Source organism: Xenia sp. Carnegie-2017, unplaced genomic scaffold (assembly GCF_021976095.1).
Source record: "Xenia sp. Carnegie-2017 unplaced genomic scaffold, XeniaSp_v1 HiC_scaffold_2, whole genome shotgun sequence".
Taxonomy (NCBI): domain Eukaryota; kingdom Metazoa; phylum Cnidaria; class Anthozoa; order Malacalcyonacea; family Xeniidae; genus Xenia; species Xenia sp. Carnegie-2017.
The window spans coordinates 5,271,143-5,295,315 of record NW_025813482.1 but is presented as its reverse complement, the minus strand read 5'-3'; the positions used below and the strand labels follow the sequence as shown (position 1 = coordinate 5,295,315).

Below are 24,173 nucleotides of genomic sequence, written 5' to 3'. Positions count from 1 at the left end.
GCAGGAAGTTTGAATTCCCATTTTGACTACATAGAAATCCAGTCATATGAAAGCATATGCAGACAGAATGATTTGTGAATATTTTAATTGTTGTTGACAATAAGAACACAAATTGAGCTAGGATAAATAAAACTCGAAATGAAGAAATGACTTTACTTTAGGTTACCTTAACTTAACAGGGTGAAATAAAATTATCAAGTATCAAGTGAACAATCCTTGATATAGAGTGAACGTTTTTCCATACATTGATTTTACATGATTTATCCTGTTGATCAATGAACCGAAAGCACTTATTTAGCATTTTTGAGCAGTGAAGGGTGACCAAGGTTATATTACTGATAAGTCTTCCATATATGCCAAAATCTGTACAAACATGCGAATAAGCAAGTTAGAGACCCTGCTGTCAGCAAACACCCACGTAAACATAAAATTAAAGATCATTTGATTGTCTCAAAAAATGTTTCTCTGCTGTAAGTGTTGGAAAAAATGGAGCTTTCTATGTATGGGGTAATTCTGGTGAACGTAGCCCAAATAAAGAAAACTACTTTTGCATTACTTTAATGTCGACAATGCTATCAAGGAGACATTAATTAACATGTTGAAGATTTTTAAGTCTATGTCAAAATTGTCTAAGGCAATTGTTTAAGTTTTTCGTCTGCATTAAAAATAAAAATTTTTGCATTACATGCAATGACTATCAATTATAAATCAAAAATAGAATTTTCAAGTAATGTATTTGCTTTTATACATGACTACCTCCCTGTTTCACATTGTTTAACTGGAAAACAGCAGGATATTTATGTCAAATAAATTTTGTAATAATATTTTTGTTGATGGTAGTACAATGTGGCTATACATGCTTTTTAAATTTGCCAGCAGCGTGGCGTGCGTAAATGCAGAATTTGGCTTGACTTTGTTGTGATTTAGCTTTTATTTTTGTATGTACAAATTAACTTCCTCCTTGATTAAGTTCTCACCACAGTCCTTTTACTCCAATTTGTTACTAACTCCACAATGACCTAAGAACAGAAATTGAGCTAGGATAAATAAAACTCGAAATGAAGAAATGACTTTACTTTAGGTTACCTTAACTTAACAGGGTGAAATAATATTCTCAAGTATCAAGTGAACAATCCTTGATATCGAGTGAACGTTTTTCCACACATTGATTTTACATGATTTATCCTGTTTTTGCAAGCTGAAAACTTTTTGAGCCTTGAGGCCAGGATTGAAACTAGAGTTGATCAATGAACCGAAAGCAGTTATTTAGCATTTTTGAGCTGTGAAGTGTGACCAAGGTTATATTGCTGATAAGTCTGCCATATATGCCAAAATCTGTACAAACATGTAAATAAGCATGTTAGAGACCCTGCTGTCTGAAAAGACTTACGTCAACATAAAATTAGGTATCACTTGATTGTCTCAAAAAATGTTTCTTTGCTTTAAGCGTTGGAAAAATGGGACTGTCTACATATGTAGTGATTCTGGTGAACGTAGCTCGAATAAAGAAAACTACATTTGCATTGCTTTAATGTCAATGTTTTATCAAGGAGACATTAATTAATATATCAAAGATTTTTAAAAAAATATAAGTCAAAATTGTTTGAAGCAAATTGGGTTAAGAATAAAATTTTTTGCATTATTATAAGCAAAAATTAAAAATCGAAAATAGAATTTTGAAGTGTTGTATCATAAATGTTGTATAGGTAGAATTTTCAAGTGTTTTTTGAAAACATGACAATCTTATGGTTTCACGTCGCTTTCCTTTAACTGGAAAACAGCAGGATATTTATGTAGTAGTAATTGCAGAATTTATGTAGTATTAAGAGTATCTACAATTTCCTTTATGTTTTTTTTTATATTTCACAAAAGGAAAGTAACAATTAAAGAATGAAGATTTACACAAACTGTTTATTTACAAACTAATTTGTTTGAACTTTTTTTGCAAGTTGTTAACTTTTCATATTTATTGAAGATTGACTTTTCAGTGTTCAAAGAAACGAAAAGAAAAGTGTTGCCGTTTATAATATAATCAAAAAACAAAATTATTTCTCGATAATTATTTCTTTCTTAATTTACATTTTCTGTATTGTACAGATAAATAACAGTTTCTCAACAAAATAATGACAACATAGTTCTTAGAATTTAAAGTTCCGCTTACGCACCTTGAAGCGTGCAATAAACGCATGCTGGATCATACACATCTCACATGAAACTCATAAGTTTATCATAAGAGTATCATAGAGCAGAATTATGCATATATTTTCCCTCAATTAATATGATTGCACCATTTCAAGCTGCACCATGGCACAAGTAACTTTCGTGGTGTGTCTATTTTTGATCAAACATTTCATACAAATTCAAGGTATGTATTTTTACATTATATTTGAAATAGAATAAAACTATATTGTTTTGATAATGTTTAAAATCAAGAAATTAAAAAACCTTCTGCTCCACGTATATATCTACTTCACTTAGATCCACTTTATAAAAGAGAAACTGTACACAGAACTTAGTTTGCAGCCTTTAAACCCCTTGGCTATTACGTAAGATCCAAGAAATAATGTTTTTTACCCAAACTGCCGTTGTTGCCCAGGCAAAGGTTTTTCATTGTTTTACATTTAAACATTTTTATTGAATAAATCGTATTGTATTGAGATGAATATGTTTTAATTTACTTTTCAAGTTAATAATTTACTTTTAAGCATTTCCATGTGTCATGCTCTCGAAAAACACTCAATTTATTCATTTATGTTCACAATGATATTAAAAACTCGTGTGCTGTGTCACGGTTTCATCTCAATCAAAGCATGTAGGGTCGAGTCAAACTAATTTTAATAAAAATTTCAATACCTTTGTGAAATTTCAAAGTCACGTGTTGAAAGTCTCTTTGAAAGAAATGAATATCAAAATACTGTCCTCGCGATACTAATGTGGCACTTACTTAAAATGCACTGCAAAAATAAACCTTGGCTGCAAAGTAACAATAATTTAAAACTACAAATGCTGATTACAAACAGCTGACAAATTGATTAAATGTCGACTGAAGATAAATATTGTGTACGTAGAGCAAATTTCATACGAGATATATTTTAAATGAAGATATGATCTTCTTCATACGAGATATATTTTCTTGGTAAAACATAAATTACTAAGTAACCATGTATAGTGTTATGTGCTTAGGTTTGAAATTTTATGCGATGCAGCAAATTGTTTGGAAATGAGGAAACATTTGTGTTCCTGTTTGCAGTCGCGCGAGTGGCACCACAGTGGTCCCATGCTGGGTGTAGATAAAAGGTTGATGGAGTAAAGTTGAAACCATTAAAATTCTGATCAACACATGCAGTTATAGAATTACTGTGGCTAAAGTTTGTGTTGTTCAAATGATTGTGCTCTTTCTACAATGAGTACTATTACTGTTAGAGAAATATTTTTAACTTTGACATTGGATTGCAATATAACATTATCAACATTTAAAAGTTCTTGTAATTACGGCTAAAAATTTTAGCAAACTGCAACTTTAATAAGGGAAACACCTGTAATTTTCAACATGGCAAAAAATAAACATTTTTTGGGTGAAAATTGTTTTACCGATAAGCACTTTTGAAAGAGTTTAGCAACTAAAAGCAATTAAAATACAACGGGTTAAAATTTTGCACATGCGTGTATTGTGTTACTGATATTGAAATCTCTTCTCATTAGTTTTAGTCTCGGATCAACAAAATACAATTCGTGTGTTTTCCAAAATTTTAAGTCTAAAACAACGGCTCCTTTTTAAGAAAGCGACACTTACGCACTTCACATTCACAAAGGCAATACTTACTGTCTTATAGGTATTATAGTTAATATAATTAACTTGTTTTTTGTAGCTAATTAAGCCATCGATTTGTCCCAGAATATTTTACATATTTTCTCTTGAAAATGATGGCAAGATAAAATTGAAATGATGAAATCATAGTTTTATGGAAACTTTTACAGTTATTTTATTTATTACAGTTTATTCAGTTATAAATATTTTGTCTTTTCATTCATTGTGAAAAAGTACCTATAAAAGGCCAAAATCGCTTAGATAGTTTATATTTTTATACAACTAATTCAATTGTGAAGATAAAGATTATGAATTTTATCAGAATATTTTAGAAATGAGATTTCTATATATTGCACCGTCTAACTTTGAAATTATATTTAAATAAAACTTGAAATTGCACCATCGATATATTTTCTTTTTGCCATTAGGTTTCAACTCTGTTAGACTTCGGGGACCAAGAAGTTCTAGTGGTAGTGGTCGTGTGGAAGTATTTTATAATGGAGAATGGGGAACAGTTTGTGATGATAGCTGGGATTTAAACGATGCTAAAGTTGTTTGTCGTCAACTTGGTCTTGGTGCAGCTATTAGAGCTTTACAAGGAGGTAATGTTCCTGATGGCAGTGGACGAATATGGTTGGACGACGTTCGTTGTGTAGGAAATGAAAACAATATTTCGAGTTGTTCACATAGAGGATGGGGATCACATAATTGTGGACATGATGAGGATGCTGGTGTACAATGTTCAGGTTTGTATGTACATCACTTATCTTAAAAATTGCAAGATTTTATAAAAAGATGATGAACTGGATTATTTGGGAACGTTAATGATTAATTTAAACATTTTATATGATTTTATAATACTGAAAGAGATATTGACAAATGCCTGATGAATAAACACAGCTTCGGACGTAAAATAACTAAATAAACATAACTTATTCCATGAGGACATTATTAAACAAAACCTATTTCATGATGGCCCAGAAAAAGATTAGATAATGCAGAGCTAAAGAGCAGCCCATAGACTAAAATTTCCGTGGAAGGATGTGATAATCGTTATAATCAGTTTTGTTACGATTGTTTACATTCATTAGAGCTTCTTGAAGCTGTAGGCTGTAGCCTATGAAGCTCCCTTAAAATTAATTTTTTTGCATATTTAAAAGGAACATCTCCAAATATACACTACAGTGTAACTTTTTGACTTGTAATGGCGTGTTGTCCATCTTAAAAAATGCATTTTTAATTTCGTTTCTCACTGACCGCTAAGGTTTAGCAGAAGACATGCCTAGAGAGCACTAGAAACGTATTTATGAATAATTAAAAAGACAGTTATTTTAAAAATACGATAAAGATTCTCACGTTGTAAACGAAGAGTCTATGTGAACAATTTACTGTTTATTATTTGTTTATTTCAACAAGTTATGGGGCATTGTTGCCATATGGCAACAAAGTAAACGATTGAATGGAAAATAAATGGTAAAATTCGCAAGTTAAAGGGTTAAGAAGTTATTTATATTACATAAAGAAATAAGAACTGGTCTAAATAAAATTTTTTTAAGACTTATGAAAGTCAAATAGTGTCTAATTGTCCAAAACGTTTTGATATTGGTAATTATATAAGTTTTTTTATCATTCTTTTGTTACTAATTTAAATCATTAATTTCGCCAAAGAAGATTTTGCAATGGGATCTAAATCAACAGGATACTTTATATGTATACATGTAACTTAGAATATGTCGGAATTGAGACTTCTATGTTTTGCAATATCTATTCATTTCCTTTTTTTATCAGTTGTCAACTCTGTTAGACTTCGGGGACCAAGAAGTTCTAGTGGCAGAGGTCGTGTGGAAGTATTTTACAATGGAGAATGGGGAACAATTTGTGATGATAGCTGGGATTTAAAAGATGCTGAAGTTGTTTGTCGTCAACTTGGTTATGACTATGCTGTCAGTGCTTTACAAGGAAGTCATGTTCCTGATGGCAGAGGACGAATATGGTTGGACAACGTTCGTTGTGTAGGAAATGAAAACAATATTTCGAGTTGTTCACATAGAGGATGGGGATCCCATAATTGTGGACATAATGAAGATGCTGGTGTACAATGTTCAGGTTTGTATGTACATAAATTATATGTTTGTAAATGATGATCGTCCAGGTTAATAAAGTCCTGAGAAGGACTGTTTTTGTTGTTGTTGACTGACGTTTCGACAACCTTAGCGGTAGTCATCTTCAGAGTCAAATGAGAAGTAAACGTCAGGTTAGCCGTATTTGTTGTCTGGTTCTTACGTCATTGTATTGTTTGTACAGGAAATGTGCAGGAAATGTGTATTGTCATTGTGGATTAGTGTGAAGTGAAATATTTTATTTTTAGTTGTGATGTGTGATTTAGGTGTGACGTTTTTAGTTGTAGTGTGTGGGTGTCAATTGTGTATTGTCATTGTGAATTAGTTTGAAGTGTAATGTTTTTAGTTGATCGTTTGCTTGTATTGTGAATAAGTCGTTTGTAAGGTGCCGGTAATTGCTGTGATCTGTTCAGGGGGGTTTCTTCCAAGTTGGTATACCAATAATAGTGTATAGAATGATAGTGTTCAGTACCACGACCACCTAGACTATACGGACTACCAAAACTTCACAAACCACAAATACCCATGCGACCAATTGTATCATTATGTGGTTCGCCTACTTACAAACTTTCAAAGTACTTGACAAACATACTGCAACCACTTATAAACAAATCAAAACACAAGCTACAATCTACTGAAACTTTCATTACAAAACTGTGCACTATACAAATACCGGACAACTATATACTAGTGTCTTTTGATGTGAAATCACTGTTCACCAGTATTCCACTTAATCTGGCACTTGCTTGTACCAAAACCCTCATTACAAACACCACGGACGTACTGCCATTACCGACAGAAGACATTATGGAGTTACTAGAGCTCTGCCTCACCTCGACTTAATTCCAATACAAAGGAACACACTTCAAACAATTACATGGGACAGCAATGGGCTCGCCCGTTTCTGTTGTAGTTGCTGAAATTGTAATGCAATCTATAGAGGAACGGGCACTCACGACTTACAAACATGCACTACCTTTTTGGTTTCGCTACGTAGATGACACAATCACAGCACTACATGCAGACGACATTAATGACTTTCATACTCACATCAACAAACAGAACAGCCACATACAATTTACCAAAGATGTCGAAGAAAACGGAACTCTTCCTTTTCTCGACTGTTTGGTAAAACATGACAATCAAAAACTAGGAACAACAGTTTATCGCAAGCCAACACATACTGACCGACTACTAGACCAATCATCTTACAACCCTACATCACACAAAGCCACCACAATCAGAACATTAACAAGACGTGCACAAATCATATGTGATTCACCGGACGCTCTACAAAACGAAAACAACTATCTCAAACGTGTTTTTGACAAAAACAACTATAACTCTGACTTTATCAAACGCAACACTTACAAACCCAACGAACCCAACGAACCCAACGAAACGAACAACTCAGTGACAACAGCAACGATACCTTACATCAAAGGTACGTCTGAGACTATCTCGCGTATCTTACGACCATACAACATACGTCTCGCACATAAACCAATCACAACGTTACGACAAGTACTAACGAACATAAAGGACAAAGAACAACCCAACGAACGACAAGGTGCAGTTTACAAAATAAACTGCTCCGACTGTCACGCCTCCTATATCGGGGAAACTGGCAGGAACTTAAACATAAGACTTACTGAGCACAAACGAGCTACTAAGAAACAAGACAAAACTAATCACATTGCCGAACATCACCGAATCACAAAGCACAACATTGACTGGGACTCGGCAAAATGCATCACTTACAGTACTGACTATAGACAACGGCTTACATTAGAAAGTTGGTATACCAACTTGGAAGAAACCCCCCTGAACAGATCACAGCAATTACCGGCACCTTACAAACGACTTATTCACAATACAAGCAAACGATCAACTAAAAACATTACACTTCAAACTAATTCACAATGACAATACACAATTGACACCCACACACTACAACTAAAAACGTCACACCTAAATTACACATCACAACTAAAAATAAAATATTTCACTTCACACTAATCCACAATGACAATACACATTTCCTGCACATTTCCTGTACAAACAATACAATGACGTAAGAACCAGACAACAAATACGGCTAACCTGACGTTTACTTCTCATTTGACTCTGAAGATGACTACCGCTAAGGTTGTCGAAACGTCAGTCAACAACAACAAAAACAGTCCTTCTCAGGACTTTATTAACCTGGACGATCATCATTTACAAACATATAATTTATGTACATACAAACCTGAACATTGTACACCAGCATCTTCATTATGTCCACAATTATGGGATCCCCATCCTCTATGTGAACAACTCGAAATATTGTTTTCATTTCCTACACAACGAACGTTGTCCAACCATATTCGTCCTCTGCCATCAGGAACATGACTTCCTTGTAAAGCACTGACAGCATAGTCATAACCAAGTTGACGACAAACAACTTCAGCATCTTTTAAATCCCAGCTATCATCACAAATTGTTCCCCATTCTCCATTGTAAAATACTTCCACACGACCTCTGCCACTAGAACTTCTTGGTCCCCGAAGTCTAACAGAGTTGACAACTGATAAAAAAAGAAAACATATAGATATTGCAAGACATAGAAATCTCAAATTCAAAAGATTTGGGGTTACATGTACATGTAAAATATCTTAATGCAAATATTAGAGCCCAACTGATAATTTTTGAAATAGCCATAAGCAATTTGGTTTTATAAAATTTATTAAAAGCGACGTACGTTTCGTCTTGACTGAAGACATCTTCAGACTAATAAGGAAGTTTACAAATATTTTATTTATAGTTATTTAAATAGTTTAAGATATCAGATTGCCGTGGATGTGCAAGTGTGATGTGGTGTGTAGCTTGGCGGAGGTGTTATGACCAGAAAACTCGAGAGGGATGGTGCTTTCTTGACACATGGACACAACCTTGACACATTCGACCTTATGATACGCAAAGCCTCTTTATCTCTAAACTAAAGTCATTATTGCACGCCAAAGGAAGCTCCATCCCTCTAGCTAGGCTTAATATCTCACCCTTGCTGTACACCACACCGTATTGGACATCCACAGTAATGTGATACATTTAACTATGTTAATAAAAAATATAAAATAAAGCACAGTTCGAAAAAGGTCATTTTGTAAACTTAGATTCAAGTTATCATAACAAGACAATTAGAAGTACAATGTTTCGGTTTTATTTCTAAGCCCTTATATATGAAATGATCATTTGAAATAAAACCGAAATATTACACTTCTAATTGTCTTGTTTTGATAACTTGAATCTAAGTTTACAAGGAGTCCTTTTTCGGTTTGTGCTTTATTTTATAATTAATGAAACTGTCGTCTGGTCAATAAATGTAAATAACAATGAATGTATTTTTTATAAACTTCCTTATTATAGTCTGAAGATGTTTTGATTTAAAAGGAAATGTCACTCGCTTTTAATACATTTTATAAAACCAAAGTGGAACAAAATATGTTTATTTAGTTATTTTACGTCCGAAACTGTGTTTATTCTTCAGGCATTTGTCAATATCTGGTTCAATATTATAAAATTATATTAAATGTTTTAATTAATAATTGAGGTTCCTTAAATAATCCAGCTTGTCATCTTTGTGTAAAAATCTTCCAATTTTTAAGATAATTTATGTAAAGTAAATGGTTTGAACCCGGGAGTATCGTTATATGTTTGTAAATGATGATCGTCCAGGTTAATAAAGTCCTGAGAAGGACTGTTTTTGTTGTTGTTGACTGACGTTTCGACAACCTTAGCGGTAGTCATCTTCAGAGTCAAATGAGAAGTAAACGTCAGGTTAGCCGTATTTGTTGTCTGGTTCTTACGTCATTGTATTGTTTGTACAGGAAATGTGCAGGAAATGTGTATTGTCATTGTGGATTAGTGTGAAGTGAAATATTTTATTTTTAGTTGTGATGTGTGATTTAGGTGTGACGTTTTTAGTTGTAGTGTGTGGGTGTCAATTGTGTATTGTCATTGTGAATTAGTTTGAAGTGTAATGTTTTTAGTTGATCGTTTGCTTGTATTGTGAATAAGTCGTTTGTAAGGTGCCGGTAATTGCTGTGATCTGTTCAGGGGGGTTTCTTCCAAGTTGGTATACCAACTTTCTAATGTAAGCCGTTGTCTATAGTCAGTACTGTAAGTGATGCATTTTGCCGAGTCCCAGTCAATGTTGTGCTTTGTGATTCGGTGATGTTCGGCAATGTGATTAGTTTTGTCTTGTTTCTTAGTAGCTCGTTTGTGCTCAGTAAGTCTTATGTTTAAGTTCCTGCCAGTTTCCCCGATATAGGAGGCGTGACAGTCGGAGCAGTTTATTTTGTAAACTGCACCTTGTCGTTCGTTGGGTTGTTCTTTGTCCTTTATGTTCGTTAGTACTTGTCGTAACGTTGTGATTGGTTTATGTGCGAGACGTATGTTGTATGGTCGTAAGATACGCGAGATAGTCTCAGACGTACCTTTGATGTAAGGTATCGTTGCTGTTGTCACTGAGTTGTTCGTTTCGTTGGGTTCGTTGGGTTCGTTGGGTTTGTAAGTGTTGCGTTTGATAAAGTCAGAGTTATAGTTGTTTTTGTCAAAAACACGTTTGAGATAGTTGTTTTCGTTTTGTAGAGCGTCCGGTGAATCACATATGATTTGTGCACGACTTTTTAATGTTCTGATTGTGGTGGCTTTGTGTGATGTAGGGTTGTAAGATGATTGGTCTAGTAGTCGGTCAGTATGTGTTGGCTTGCGATAAACTGTTGTTCCTAGTTTTTGATTGTCATGTTTTACCAAACAGTCGAGAAAAGGAAGAGTTCCGTTTTCTTCGACATCTTTGGTAAATTGTATGTGGCTGTTCTGTTTGTTGATGTGAGTATGAAAGTCATTAATGTCGTCTGCATGTAGTGCTGTGATTGTGTCATCTACGTAGCGAAACCAAAAAGGTAGTGCATGTTTGTAAGTCGTGAGTGCCCGTTCCTCTATAGATTGCATTACAATTTCAGCAACTACAACAGAAACGGGCGAGCCCATTGCTGTCCCATGTAATTGTTTGAAGTGTGTTCCTTTGTATTGGAATTAAGTCGAGGTGAGGCAGAGCTCTAGTAACTCCATAATGTCTTCTGTCGGTAATGGCAGTACGTCCGTGGTGTTTGTAATGAGGGTTTTTGTACAAGTAAGTGCCAGATTAAGTGGAATACTGGTGAACAGTGATTTCACATCAAAAGACACTAGTATATAGTTGTCCGGTATTTGTATAGTGCACAGTTTTTTAATGAAAGTTTCAGTAGATTGTAGCTTGTGTTTTGATTTGTTTGTAAGTGGTTGCAGTATGTTAGTCAAGTACTTTGAAAGTTCGTAAGTAGGCGAACCACAGAATGATACAATTGGTCGCATGGGTATTTGTGGTTTGTGAAGTTTTGGTAGTCCGTATAGTCTAGGTGGTCGTGGTACTGAACACTATCATTCTATACACTATTATTGGTATACCAACTTGGAAGAAACCCCCCTGAACAGATCACAGCAATTACCGGCACCTTACAAACGACTTATTCACAATACAAGCAAACGATCAACTAAAAACATTACACTTCAAACTAATTCACAATGACAATACACAATTGACACCCACACATTACAACTAAAAACGTCACACCTAAATCACACATCACAACTAAAAAGAAAATATTTCACTTCACACTAATCCACAATGACCATACACATTTCCTGCACATTTCCTGTACAAACAATACAATGACGTAAGAACCAGACAACAAATACGGCTAACCTGACGTTTACTTCTCATTTGACTCTGAAGATGACTACCGCTAAGGTTGTCGAAACGTCAGTCAACAACAACAAAAACAGTCCTTCTCAGGACTTTATTAACCTGGACGATCATCATTTACAAACATATAACGATACTCCCGGGTTCAAACCATTTACTTTACATAAATTATCTTAAAAATTGGAAGATTTTTACACAAAGATGACAAGCTGGATTATTTAAGGAACCTCAATTATTAATTAAAACATTTAATATAATTTTATAATATTGAACCAGATATTGACAAATGCCTGAAGAATAAACACAGTTTCGGACGTAAAATAACTAAATAAACATATTTTGTTCCACTTTGGTTTTATAAAATGTATTAAAAGCGAGTGACATTTCCTTTTAAATCAAAACATCTTCAGACTATAATAAGGAAGTTTATAAAAAATACATTCATTGTTATTTACATTTATTGACCAGACGACAGTTTCATTAATTATAAAATAAAGCACAAACCGAAAAAGGACTCCTTGTAAACTTAGATTCAAGTTATCAAAACAAGACAATTAGAAGTGTAATATTTCGGTTTTATTTCAAATGATCATTTCATATATAAGGGCTTAGAAATAAAACCGAAACATTGTACTTCTAATTGTCTTGTTATGATAACTTGAATCTAAGTTTACAAAATGACCTTTTTCGAACTGTGCTTTATTTTATATTTTTTATTAACATAGTTAAATGTATCACATTACTGTGGATGTCCAATACGGTGTGGTGTACAGCAAGGGTGAGATATTAAGCCTAGCTAGAGGGATGGAGCTTCCTTTGGCGTGCAATAATGACTTTAGTTTAGAGATAAAGAGGCTTTGCGTATCATAAGGTCGAATGTGTCAAGGTTGTGTCCATGTGTCAAGAAAGCACCATCCCTCTCGAGTTTTCTGGTCATAACACCTCCGCCAAGCTACACACCACATCACACTTGCACATCCACGGCAATCTGATATCTTAAACTATTTAAATAACTATAAATAAAATATTTGTAAACTTCCTTATTAGTCTGAAGATGTCTTCAGTCAAGACGAAACGTACGTCGCTTTTAATAAATTTTATAAAACCAAATTGCTTATGGCTATTTCAAAAATTATCAGTTGGGCTCTAATATTTGCATTAAGATATTTTACATGTACATGTAACCCCAAATCTTTTGAATTTGAGATTTCTATGTCTTGCAATATCTATATGTTTTCTTTTTTTATCAGTTGTCAACTCTGTTAGACTTCGGGGACCAAGAAGTTCTAGTGGTAGTGGTCGTGTGGAAGTATTTTATAATGGACAATGGGGAACAGTTTGTGATGATAGCTGGGATTTAAACGATGCTAAAGTTGTTTGTCGTCAACTTGGTCTTGGTGCTGCTATTAGAGCTTTACAAGGAGGTAATGTTCCTGATGGCAGAGGACGAATATGGTTGGACGACGTTCGTTGTGTAGGAAATGAAAACAATATTTCGAGTTGTTCACATAGAGGATGGGGATCACATAATTGTGGACATGATGAGGATGCTGGTGTACAATGTTCAGGTTTGTATGTACATCACTTATCTTAAAAATTGCAAGATTTTTATAAAAAGATGATGAACTCGATTATTTGGGAACGTTAATAATTAATTTAAACATTTTATATGATTTTATAATACTGAAAGAGATATTGACAAATGCCTGATGAATAAACACAGCTTCGGACGTAAAATAACTAAATAAACATAACCTATTCCATGAGGACATCATTAAACATAACCTATTTCATGATGGCCCAGAAAAAGATTAGATAATGCAGAGCTATAATCAGTTTTAATCGTTATAATCAGTTTTGTTACGATTGTTTACATTCATTAGAGCTTCTTGAAGCTGTAGGCTGTAGCCTATGAAGCTCCCTTAAAATTTATTTTTTTTTGCATATTTAAAAGGAACATCTCCAAATATACACTACAGTGTAACTTTAAGACTTGTAATGGCGTGTTGTCCATCTTAAAAAATGCGTTTTTAATTTCGTTTCTCACTGACCGTTAAGGTTTAGCAGAAGACATGCCTAGAGAGCACTAGAAACGTATTTATGAATAATTAAAAAGACAGTTATTATAAAAATACGATAAAGATTCTCACGTTGTAAACGACGAGTCTATGTGAACAATTTACTGTTTATTATTTGTTTATTTCAACAAGTTATGGGGCATTGTTGCCATATGGCAACAAAGTAAACGATTGAATGGAAAATAAATGGGAAAATTCGCAAGTTAAAGGGTTAAGAAGTTATTTATATTACATAAAGAAATAAGAACTGGTCTAAATAAAATTTTTTTAAGACTTATGAAAGTCAAATAGTGTCTAATTGTCCAAAACGTTTTGATATTGGTAATTATATAAGTTTTTTTTATCATTATTTTGTTACTAATTTAAATCATTAATTTCGCCAAAGAAGATTTTGCAATGGGATCTAAAATAACAGGATACTTTATATGTATACATGTAACTTAGAATATGTCGGAATTGAGACTTCTATGTTTTGCAATATCTATTTATTTTCTTTTCTTATCAGTCGTCAACTCTGTTAGACTTCGGGGACCAAGAAGTTCTAGTGGTAGAGGTCGTGTGGAAGTATTTTACAATGGAGAATGGGGAACAATTTGTGATGATAGCTGGGATTTAAAAGATGCTAAAGTTGTTTGTCGTCAACTTGGTTATGACTATGCTGTCAGTGCTTTACAAGGTGGTGATGTTCCTGATGGCCGTGGAAAAATATGGTCGGACGACGTTCGTTGTGTAGGAAATGAAAATAATATTTTAAGTTGTTCACATAGAGGATGGGGAACACATAATTGTAGACATCATGAAGATGCTGGTGTACAATGTTCAGGTTTGTATGTGCATATTTATCTTTTTATACAAAGATGATAAACTGGATCATTTGAAGGATCCTCGATGATTAATTTAAATATTTAATATGATTTTATCATAAAGTAAATGGTTCGAACCCGGGAGTATCGTTACATGTTTGTATATGTAGATCGTCCACGTTAGTATAGCCTTTAGAAGGACTGTTTTTGTTGTTTTGACTGACGTTTCGACAACCTTAGTGGTAGTCATTTGACTCTGAAGATAACTACCACCAAGGTTGTCGAAACGTCAGTCAACAACAACAAAAACAGTCCTTTTCAGGACTATACTAACCTGGACAATCTACATCTACAAACATGTAATGATTTTATCATAATGAAACAGATATTGACAAATGCCTGAAGAATAAAAGTAGCTTCGGTTTAGATTAAAATTTTTTAAAGGTTTAAAAGGAGCAATTCCAAATTCACACAACAAAGTAATTACTTTTAATTCAACCCTTTCTTACACCGAAAATTTAAAATTGAGCATGCCTTTACGTCGTGTATTGGCGTGTTGTCTATCTTAAAAAATGCATTTTTACATTCGTTTTGTCAATGACCGTTTGAATTTAGTTAATAACATGCCTAGAGAGCACAGGAAATGTATTTTTCAATAAATAAAAAGACAATTATTTTAAAAATACCTTAAAGAGATTCCCACTGGGTGAAAGGACGGTCTATGTGAAAAATTTATTTTTATTTCCTTATATGAATAAAGTAAGTAACGCCTGGTCTAAATAAACAATTTAGGGAATCATAAGAGTCAAATAGGTCTAATTATTCCTAGACTTTTTGATATTTGTACTTATGTAAGTTTTTTCCTAAGTATAATTAAGTTCTGTCATCAATTATAAAACATCAATTTCGTCCCAGAATATTTTACAATATGATCAAACACAATTGGATCCTCTATTTGTATACATGTAACTCAAACAATTTTAGAATTGAGACTTCTATAGATCGCACTATCTATATATTTTCTTTTTTTATCAGTTGTAAACTCTGTTAGACTTCGGGGACCAAAACGTTCTAGTGGCAGAGGTCGTGTTGAAGTATTTTACAATGGCATCTAACATAACAGGATACTTTATATGTATATATGTAACTTAGAATACTTCGGAATTGAGACTTCTATAGATCGCACTATCTATATATTTTCTTTTTTGTCAGTTGTAAACTCTGTTAGACTTCGGGGACCAAAACGTTCTAGTGGCAGAGGTCGTGTGGAAGTATTTTACAATGGAGAATGGGGAACAATTTGTGATGATAGCTGGGATATAAAAGATGCTAAAGTTGTTTGTCGTCAACTTGGTTATAAGTATGCTGTCAGTGCTTTACAAGGAGGTAATGTTCCTGATGGCAGTGGAAGAATATGGTTGGATGACGTTCGTTGTGTAGGAAATGAAAATAATATTTCCAGTTGTTCACATAGAGGTTGGGGAACACATGATTGTGGACATGATGAAGATGCTGGTGTACAATGTTCAGGTTTGTATGTACATAATTGGAAATAAATTCAACACAGATAATAAACTGGATTATTTGGTGGAGGGTGGTCAAAGAAAAAATCTAAACACTTAAAATGATTTTATGTTATTCAACAAATACTGACGAGCGCCTCAATAATAAACATAACTGCAGACTTAGGATAACTAAATAAACATAACTTGTTTCATGATGGCACATGAAAAGATTAGCTAATACCGGATCTAGAGGGCAGCCCATAGATTAAACTTTCCGTGGAAGGATGTGATAATCTTTATTATCAGTTTTGTAACGATAGTCTACATTCATCACAAATTTTTGAAGCTGTAGCTTATGAAGCACCGTTTACATTAAAAATATTTTTGCAGGTTTAAAAGGAGCATCTCCAAATTTACACTATAATGTAAATAATTTTATTTGACGCTTTCTCCGAACGAATAATTTATTACGTTTTTACAAAGAATTTACAATTACGCATGTCTATATATTATGTATTGGCGTGTTGTATATCTTCAACAATACATTTTTAATTTCGTTTCCTCAATGACCACTTGAGTTTAATTCATGAAGTGCCTACAGAGCACCGGAAACTTTTTTTTCAATTATTACAAAGATAGTGCTTTTACAATATAAGATAGAGATTCCTAGGCGGTGAGGAAACAGTCTATGTGAATATTTTATTTTTATGATGTCCTTGTTTCAACCTCTTATGAGGCAGTGTTGCCATATGGCAACATTATCAAACGATTGTTTGGAAAACCAAGTGGGAAAAATTTCCCAGTTAAAGGATCATAAAAATTATTTATGTTGATTGAAGAAATAAGGCTGGTTTAAATAAACGATTTTTAGACTTAAGATAGTCAATGAGTGTCTAATTATTCCAAAACTTTTTGATATTGGTAATTTTGTAGGTTTTTTATTAATATAATTAAGTTTTTTCTGTTACTAATTTAAACCACCAATTTCATCAAAGAATATTTTAAAAACGGATCTAACACAATGGAATACTTTATATGTATATGTAACTCAGAATATTTCAGAATTGAAATTCTATAGTTCGTACTAATAATATATTTTTTTTATCAGGTTTCAACTCTGTCAGACTTCGGGGACCAAAAGTTCTAGTGGCAGAGGTCGTGGAAGTATTTTACAATGGAGAATGGGGAACAATTTGTGATGATAGCTGGGATTTAAAAGATGCTAAAGTTGTTTGTCGTCAACTTGGTTATGACTATGCTGTCAGCGCTTTAAAAGGAAGTTCTGTTCCTGATGGCCGTGGAAAAATATGGTTGGATAATGTTCGTTGTGTAGGAAATGAAAATAATATTTCGAGTTGTTCACATAGAGGATGGGGAACACATAATTGTAGACATCATGAAGATGCTGGTGTACAATGTTCAGGTTTGTATGTGCATAATTTATATTAAAATTTAAAATATTTTTACACAAAGATGACAAACTGGATTATTTAAGTAACCTCAATGATTAATTTAAACATTTAATATGATTTTATAATATTGAAACAGATATTGACAAATGCCTGAAGAATAAACACAGCTTTGAACATAAAATAACTAATAAACATATTTTGTTCCACTTTGGTTTTATAAAATGTATTTAAAGCGAGTGACATTTCGTTTTGAATCAAAACATCTTCAGACTAATAAGGAAGTTTATAAAAAATACATTCATTGTTATTTACATTCCTTGACCAGACGACAATTTCATTAAATATAAAATAAAGCACAATCCGAAAAAAGACTTCTTGTAAACTTAGATTCAAGTTATCAAAACAAGACAATTAGAAGTGTAATATTTCGGTTTTATTTTAAATGATCATTTCACTGATGAGGGTTTGGAAATAAAACCGAAACATTATACTTCTAATTGTCTTGTTTTGATAACCTGAATCTAAGTTTACAAAATGACCTTTTTCGAATTGTGCTTTATTTTATATTTTTATATTTACATAGTTAAATGTATTACATTACTGTGGATGTCCAATACGGTGTGGTGTACAGCAAGGGTGAGATAGTAAGCTTAGGTAGAGGGATGGAGCTTCCGTTGGCGTTAAATAATGACTTTAGTTTAGAGATAAAGAGGCTTTGCGTATCATAAGGTCGAATGTGTTAAGGCTGTGTCCATGTGTCAAGAAAGCACCATCCCTCTCGAGTTTTCTAGTCTTAACACATCCGCCTAGCTACACACCACATCACACTTGCACATCCATAGCAATCTGATATCTTTAACTATTTAAATAACTATAAATAAAATTTTTGTAAACGTCCTTATTAGTCTGAAGATATCTTCAGTCAAGACGAAACGTACGTCGCTTTTAATAAATTTTATAAAACCAAATTGCTTATGGCTATTTTAAAAATTATCATTTGGGCTCTAATATTTGTATTAGGATATTTTACATGTACACGTAACCCCGAATCTTTTGAATTTGAGATTTCTATGTCTTGCAATATCTATATATTTTCTTTTTTTATCAGTCGTCAACTCTGTTAGACTTCGGGGACCAAGAAGTTATAGTGGCAGAGGTCGTGTGGAAGTATTTTACAATGGAGAATGGGGAACAATTTGTGATGATAGCTGGGATTTAAAAGATGCTAAAGTTGTTTGTCGTCAACTTGGTTATGACTATGCTGTCAGTGCTTTACAAGGAAGTCATGTTCCTGATGGCAGAGGACGAATATGGTTGGACAACGTTCGTTGTGTAGGAAACGAAAACAATATTTCGAGTTGTTCACATAGAGGATGGGGATACCATAATTGTGGACATAATGAAGATGCTGGTGTACAATGTTCAGGTTTGTATGTACATAAATTATCTTAAAGATTGGAAGATTTTTATAAAAAGATGATAAAATGGATTATTTCGGAATGTCAATGAAACATTAAACATTCAATATGATTTTATAATACTGAAAGAGATATTGACAAATGCCTGATGAATAAACACAGCTTCGGACGTAAAATAACTAAATAAACATAACTTGTTTCATGAGGACATTATTAAACATAACCTATTTCATGATGGCCCATAAAAAGATTAGATAATGCTAGAGCTAAAGGGCAGCCCATAGACTAAACTTTCCGTGGAGGGATGCGATAATCGTTATAATCAGTTTTGTTACGATTGTTTACATTCATTACATTCATTAGAGCTTTTTGAAGCTGTAGGCTGTAGCCTATGAAGCTCCATTAAAATTTTTCTTTTTGGCATATTTTAAAGGAACATCTCCAAATATACATTACAGTGTAACTTTATGACTTGTAATGGCGTGTTGTCCATCTTAAAAAATGCATTTTTAATTTTGTTTTTTACTGACTGTTAAGGTTTAGCAAAAGACATGCCTAGAGAGCACCAGAAACGTATTTATGAATAATTAAAAATACGATAAAGATTCCCACGTTGTCAACGAAGAGTCTATGTGAACAATTTACTGTTTATTATTTGCTTGTTTCAACAAGTTATGGGGCAGTGTTGCCATAAGGCAACAAATCAAACGATTGAATGGAAAATAAATGGGAAAATTCGCAAGTTAAAGGGTTAAGAAGTTATTTATATTACATAAAGAAATAAGGACTGGTCTAAATAAAAACTTTTTAAGACTTATGAAAGTCAAATAGTGTCTAATTGTTCAAAACTTTTTGATATTGGTAATTATATAAGTTTTTTTATCATTCTTTTGTTACAAATTTAAATCATTAATTTCGCCCAAGAAGATTTTGCAATGGGATCTAACATAACAGGATACTTTATATGTATACATGTAACTTAGAATATTTCGGAATTGAGACTTCTATGTTTTGCAATATCTATTTATTTTCTTTTTTTATCAGTCGTCAACTCTGTCAGACTTCGGGGACCAAAAAGTTCTAGTGGTAGAGGTCGTGTGGAAGTATTTTACGATGGAGAATGGGGAACAATTTGTGATGATAGCTGGGATTTAAAAGATGCTAAAGTTGTTTGTCGTCAACTTGGTTATGACTATGCTGTCAGTGCTTTACAAGGAGGTAATGTTCCTGATGGCAGAGGACGAATATGGTTGGACGACGTTCGTTGTGTAGGAAATGAAAATAATATTTCGAGTTGTTCACATAGAGGATGGGGATCCCATAATTGTAGACATCATGAAGATGCTGGTGTACAATGTTCAGGTTTGTATGTACATAATTTTACTAAAAATTAAAAGATAATTCAAAAAAGATGACAAACTCTATTATTTGGGGTTCGTTAATATTAATTTTTCAAAATTACTTTATGTCATTTACACAGGAATTAATGCAAACTGCAACTTTGATAGTGGAAACATTTGCAACTTTCGCAATGGTGGGGGGAAATTCAACTGGACGATTAATACTGGACCAACATCGAGTTATGGCACAGGCCCCAGCAATGACACAAGTGGATCTGGTACAAAAAAAGTCCCTTTACCTGTTACTTAAGATTAAAGATTTTCATCAAAACTTAATTGTGCATCTTGATAACTATCAAAAACTCCTAAATGTTATCAAATTCATCTAACTTCTTTATGTCTTACAAATTTATTTTCATTCAATTATTGATATTCACAATCTTTTTGTTTTAGGTTACTATCTCTACATTGAAACATCAAGTCCACGTCAATACGGAGATAAAGCAACTGTTTTAACACCATACTTAAGTGGTGAACAATGTATGAAGTTCGCTTACCATATGTACGGTAGAAGTATTGGTTCTCTCAACATTTACGCTGGTAGTCAAATGATTTTTAACCAATCAGGAAATCAAGAAGATATTTGGGTGTTTGTGGAACAATTCATTCATTTAAATGGAAGTTATATGGTAAGGACATTGATTTTGTACGTGCAACAACTATATTTTTAAAATCAATGTTGGGTATTGTGTGTTGGAGTATCGTGCGTTTGGAATTTTGCGTTCTAGTATAATAAGATATGTTGCAAGATACAAGGTGGTATGATACAAGCTATGTTGCAAGCAGAGTGTTCAAAAAAGAGATAAACTTAAATAATAATGTTAAACAATATGGCAAAGTTATGCATACAGCATGTAAGGTAAATGGTTTGAACCCGGGAGTATCGTCTCATGCTTGTAAATATAGATCGTCCAGGCTGGTATAGTCCTGAGAAGGATCCGGATCTACATTTACAAAAAAACAGCATGTCTTGCATGTGCGGAGAAAACGCTGTTGCGTGCGTTGTAAGTAGCATCAACTTTGTATCTATGTTTAAACCAAAAGTTAATACATAATTTACATTTTGCAGCTCATGAAGATTACAACTAAAAATTGTGTTTCTTTTGCCAGTGTGAATGATTTATTAACTGCATGATACGCAGACTGGTCACTTACTAAGTGATTTGTTGATAATCTGGCAATAAGAGTTTCTATTATTAAAACGAGAGGTCGCAGCTCTTTAAGCCTATTATTCAATTCTCTTCTTTACGTATAGGTAAAATTTGAAGGAGTTCGTGGTCTTAGTTACCAAGGCGACATTGCTATTGACGCAATTAGTTTTAAACCGGGCAGATGCTCTTCAAAAACACCTAAGCCAACAACAGCAACAACAAAAAACCCGGCAACCTCATTGGCAGAGACAGGTATGATAAAAGATAAAATTACATAAAAATGAACTTAATTTATGCATGTAATAATTTAAAATATGAGTAGTCTTATAAAGGCCTGTATAAATAGTGTAATTTTAATTGTTTTACAGTTCAATGCAATTTTGACAATGGTACGATGTGCTTATTTATAAACGAAAAGAATGATGAATTTGATTGGACATTGCAAAATGGAAAAACAGCAAGTGACAATACTGGACCTTTAGCAGATGTGTCTGGATACGGTGCGTTGACGAATAATTTACAATCGAGTTTGACTTAAAAAATAAGATTTATTGAAACTGAAAAATTCTTCCGTAGATCTAACTTCGCTGTTTTTAAAAAGTGCGTTAATATTACAAGGCAAGCATCGCTTTCGGTGAAGTAGCGCGCTTTGATGGGCTCAAAAACAATTTTGATGTTCTTATTTTTACAAAATAAACTAAAAATTTCCTAAATGAAACAACAAAAGTTTTGTAGAACACCAAGAGGGAAATAAAAATGCATTTGGGAATGCGAGAAGGGGGTAGAACACTTGGAAAGTGAGCGGTTTTATTATGAGTTCTACGTTTCTATTATACGTAAGCATTTCAAATATTACACCTTTATCTAATATTTCGTCGCGTTGTAACTATTACAAGGTAAAATTTACAAGGCATTTACGAGCTAAATCATACGAGATTGTCATGCACAATGAGCGACGAAATGACGTGTATTAAATACGAAAATTTTCATAAACAATAAAATCCACAGTTTGTATCAACTTCATTCAGGTTTTATCCTCGGTCGATAATAACAAACGTCGGCTTGAGCATATCCTTAAACTTCATAAAACATACAATCTCCTTTAAAAATTGTCAATTAAACATGCTATAAATATTACAGGTTACTACATCTATAGTGAAGCATCACACCCTAGAAAACAGGGTGATAAAGCAAATCTTGTTAGTCCAAAGCTCAAGAGTGGTCAGTGGTGTTTAACATTCTCCTACCATATGTTTGGTAGTGATACTGGAAAACTAAATGTTCATAACGACAACATGGGTAATTGGCAAACGATTTTTACGAAATCTGGTAATCAAGGAAACCAATGGAAAAGAGCAAAAATTGACGTAAATCTTCTAAACAGCTCTTCTGTAAGTAAATTATAACATTGAAACTTGATATGGAACCAAATGAAATAACTCATTTCTGTCCTACTCAATTCCCAATTTGAGCCTCTCAACAAACGGATCCTTTTTAATCTTCAGCAGGTGATGCATAATTTTTAATTATTTGTTTTGCTAGTGGCAGAAAATTTGATTATAGTGATGGCCCTAACTAATGTCAAATTTGATTGCAGTGAAAATCTTTCGAACTTGGAAACACATCAAAATGTACCTATTAATGAAGTGTAAAATACCTTCCCACAAAAAAGTTTTAAATAATTTTTGCCAGAAAATATTGCGATAAGTTCCAGGAAAAATGCTATTTACATACGCATCCACAACATTTTATGTTTGCTTATAACTAGAAACACGAAATTAATTATAAAGTAACAAATTAAATGGGCTTGTAATTTTCTTATAGTTTGAAAACTTTTTTACTCAAGATAATATTTAGCACCACGCGAGGAAATGGTTGGCAAGGAGACATTGCTTTGGATGAGATCTCTTTAAGTTATAACAAATGCCCAACTACGCCAACACTTCCACCAGGATCATGTGGACAAAAAGGACCAGGTCTAAGTGACATAGCCAAGATCGTCGGAGGCCAAAACGCCCGTCCGGGTGAATGGCCATGGCAGGTCGCTCTAGTGAAAAAAAACTTCTTGACCTGCTGTGGCGCTTTGGTATCCAATCAGTACATTATCACAGCAGCTCACTGTGTCAAGGCTTCTGATTGGAGTCGAGTAAAGGTGATTTTGTTTCAACGGTGCATAAATATTTATGAACTTTCATTGTAATGTGACACGGGACAACTGCTTTTCTCAGCTCTTAATAACTCAATAATTGGAAGTATGTCGATTTTATACTATATTTGAAAGCATTCAGTCCTCTTTACCAATGAATTATGACAGTTTTTATGTCTATAGGTAAGACTAGGGGAGCACAACACATACGTTCGAGAAGGACATGAACACGACATGGACATAATGATAAATGGAATCACAATTCATCCTCAGTACAGCAAAACAACATTGGATTATGATATTGCAATTATTAAACTGAAGAAATCAGTTAGTTTCACAACAAAAATAAAACCCGTCTGCCTAAATACAGGAATCGATTTTATAGGTAAGAAAAGAAAATAATACTTTAAAGTTGTTGCTTTGACAAGTTACAAAAATGCTTAATTGACTGTTAACGGTCCCGTGTCATAACTCTCTGTTTTATACTAAGTGAGAAATAGAACAAATATTATCGCCTCACTGAACATTTAACCATTAAAAAGAT

General features: G+C 33.3%; 1 protein-coding gene and 1 long non-coding RNA gene across 2 annotated transcripts in view; one reads left to right on the top strand and one right to left on the bottom strand.

Annotated features, from left to right (window-relative positions):
• Positions 1 to 542: 542 nt before the first annotated feature.
• Positions 543 to 1,301, bottom strand: LOC124440047. The gene is made up of 2 exons (XR_006946533.1): positions 1,087 to 1,301; positions 543 to 1,019 (listed from the first exon to the last, which is right to left on the bottom strand). It is a non-coding gene; the product is annotated as an uncharacterized LOC124440047 (long non-coding RNA).
• A 920-nt stretch (positions 1,302 to 2,221) lies between these two features.
• LOC124440043 overlaps positions 2,222 to 24,173 on the top strand; it is a 116,968-nt gene continuing 95,016 nt past the window's right edge. Inside the window, exons 1-9 of the mRNA XM_046990369.1 lie at positions 2,222 to 2,365; positions 4,237 to 4,554; positions 5,597 to 5,914; positions 12,967 to 13,284; positions 14,300 to 14,617; positions 15,633 to 15,691; positions 17,267 to 17,525; positions 18,623 to 18,940; positions 19,977 to 20,294. Of these exons, the coding sequence (XP_046846325.1) occupies positions 2,305 to 2,365; positions 4,237 to 4,554; positions 5,597 to 5,914; positions 12,967 to 13,284; positions 14,300 to 14,617; positions 15,633 to 15,691; positions 17,267 to 17,525; positions 18,623 to 18,940; positions 19,977 to 20,294 (2,287 nt within the window). The 5' untranslated portion in view covers positions 2,222 to 2,304. The remainder of the gene's footprint in view (positions 2,366 to 4,236; positions 4,555 to 5,596; positions 5,915 to 12,966; positions 13,285 to 14,299; positions 14,618 to 15,632; positions 15,692 to 17,266; positions 17,526 to 18,622; positions 18,941 to 19,976; positions 20,295 to 24,173) is intronic.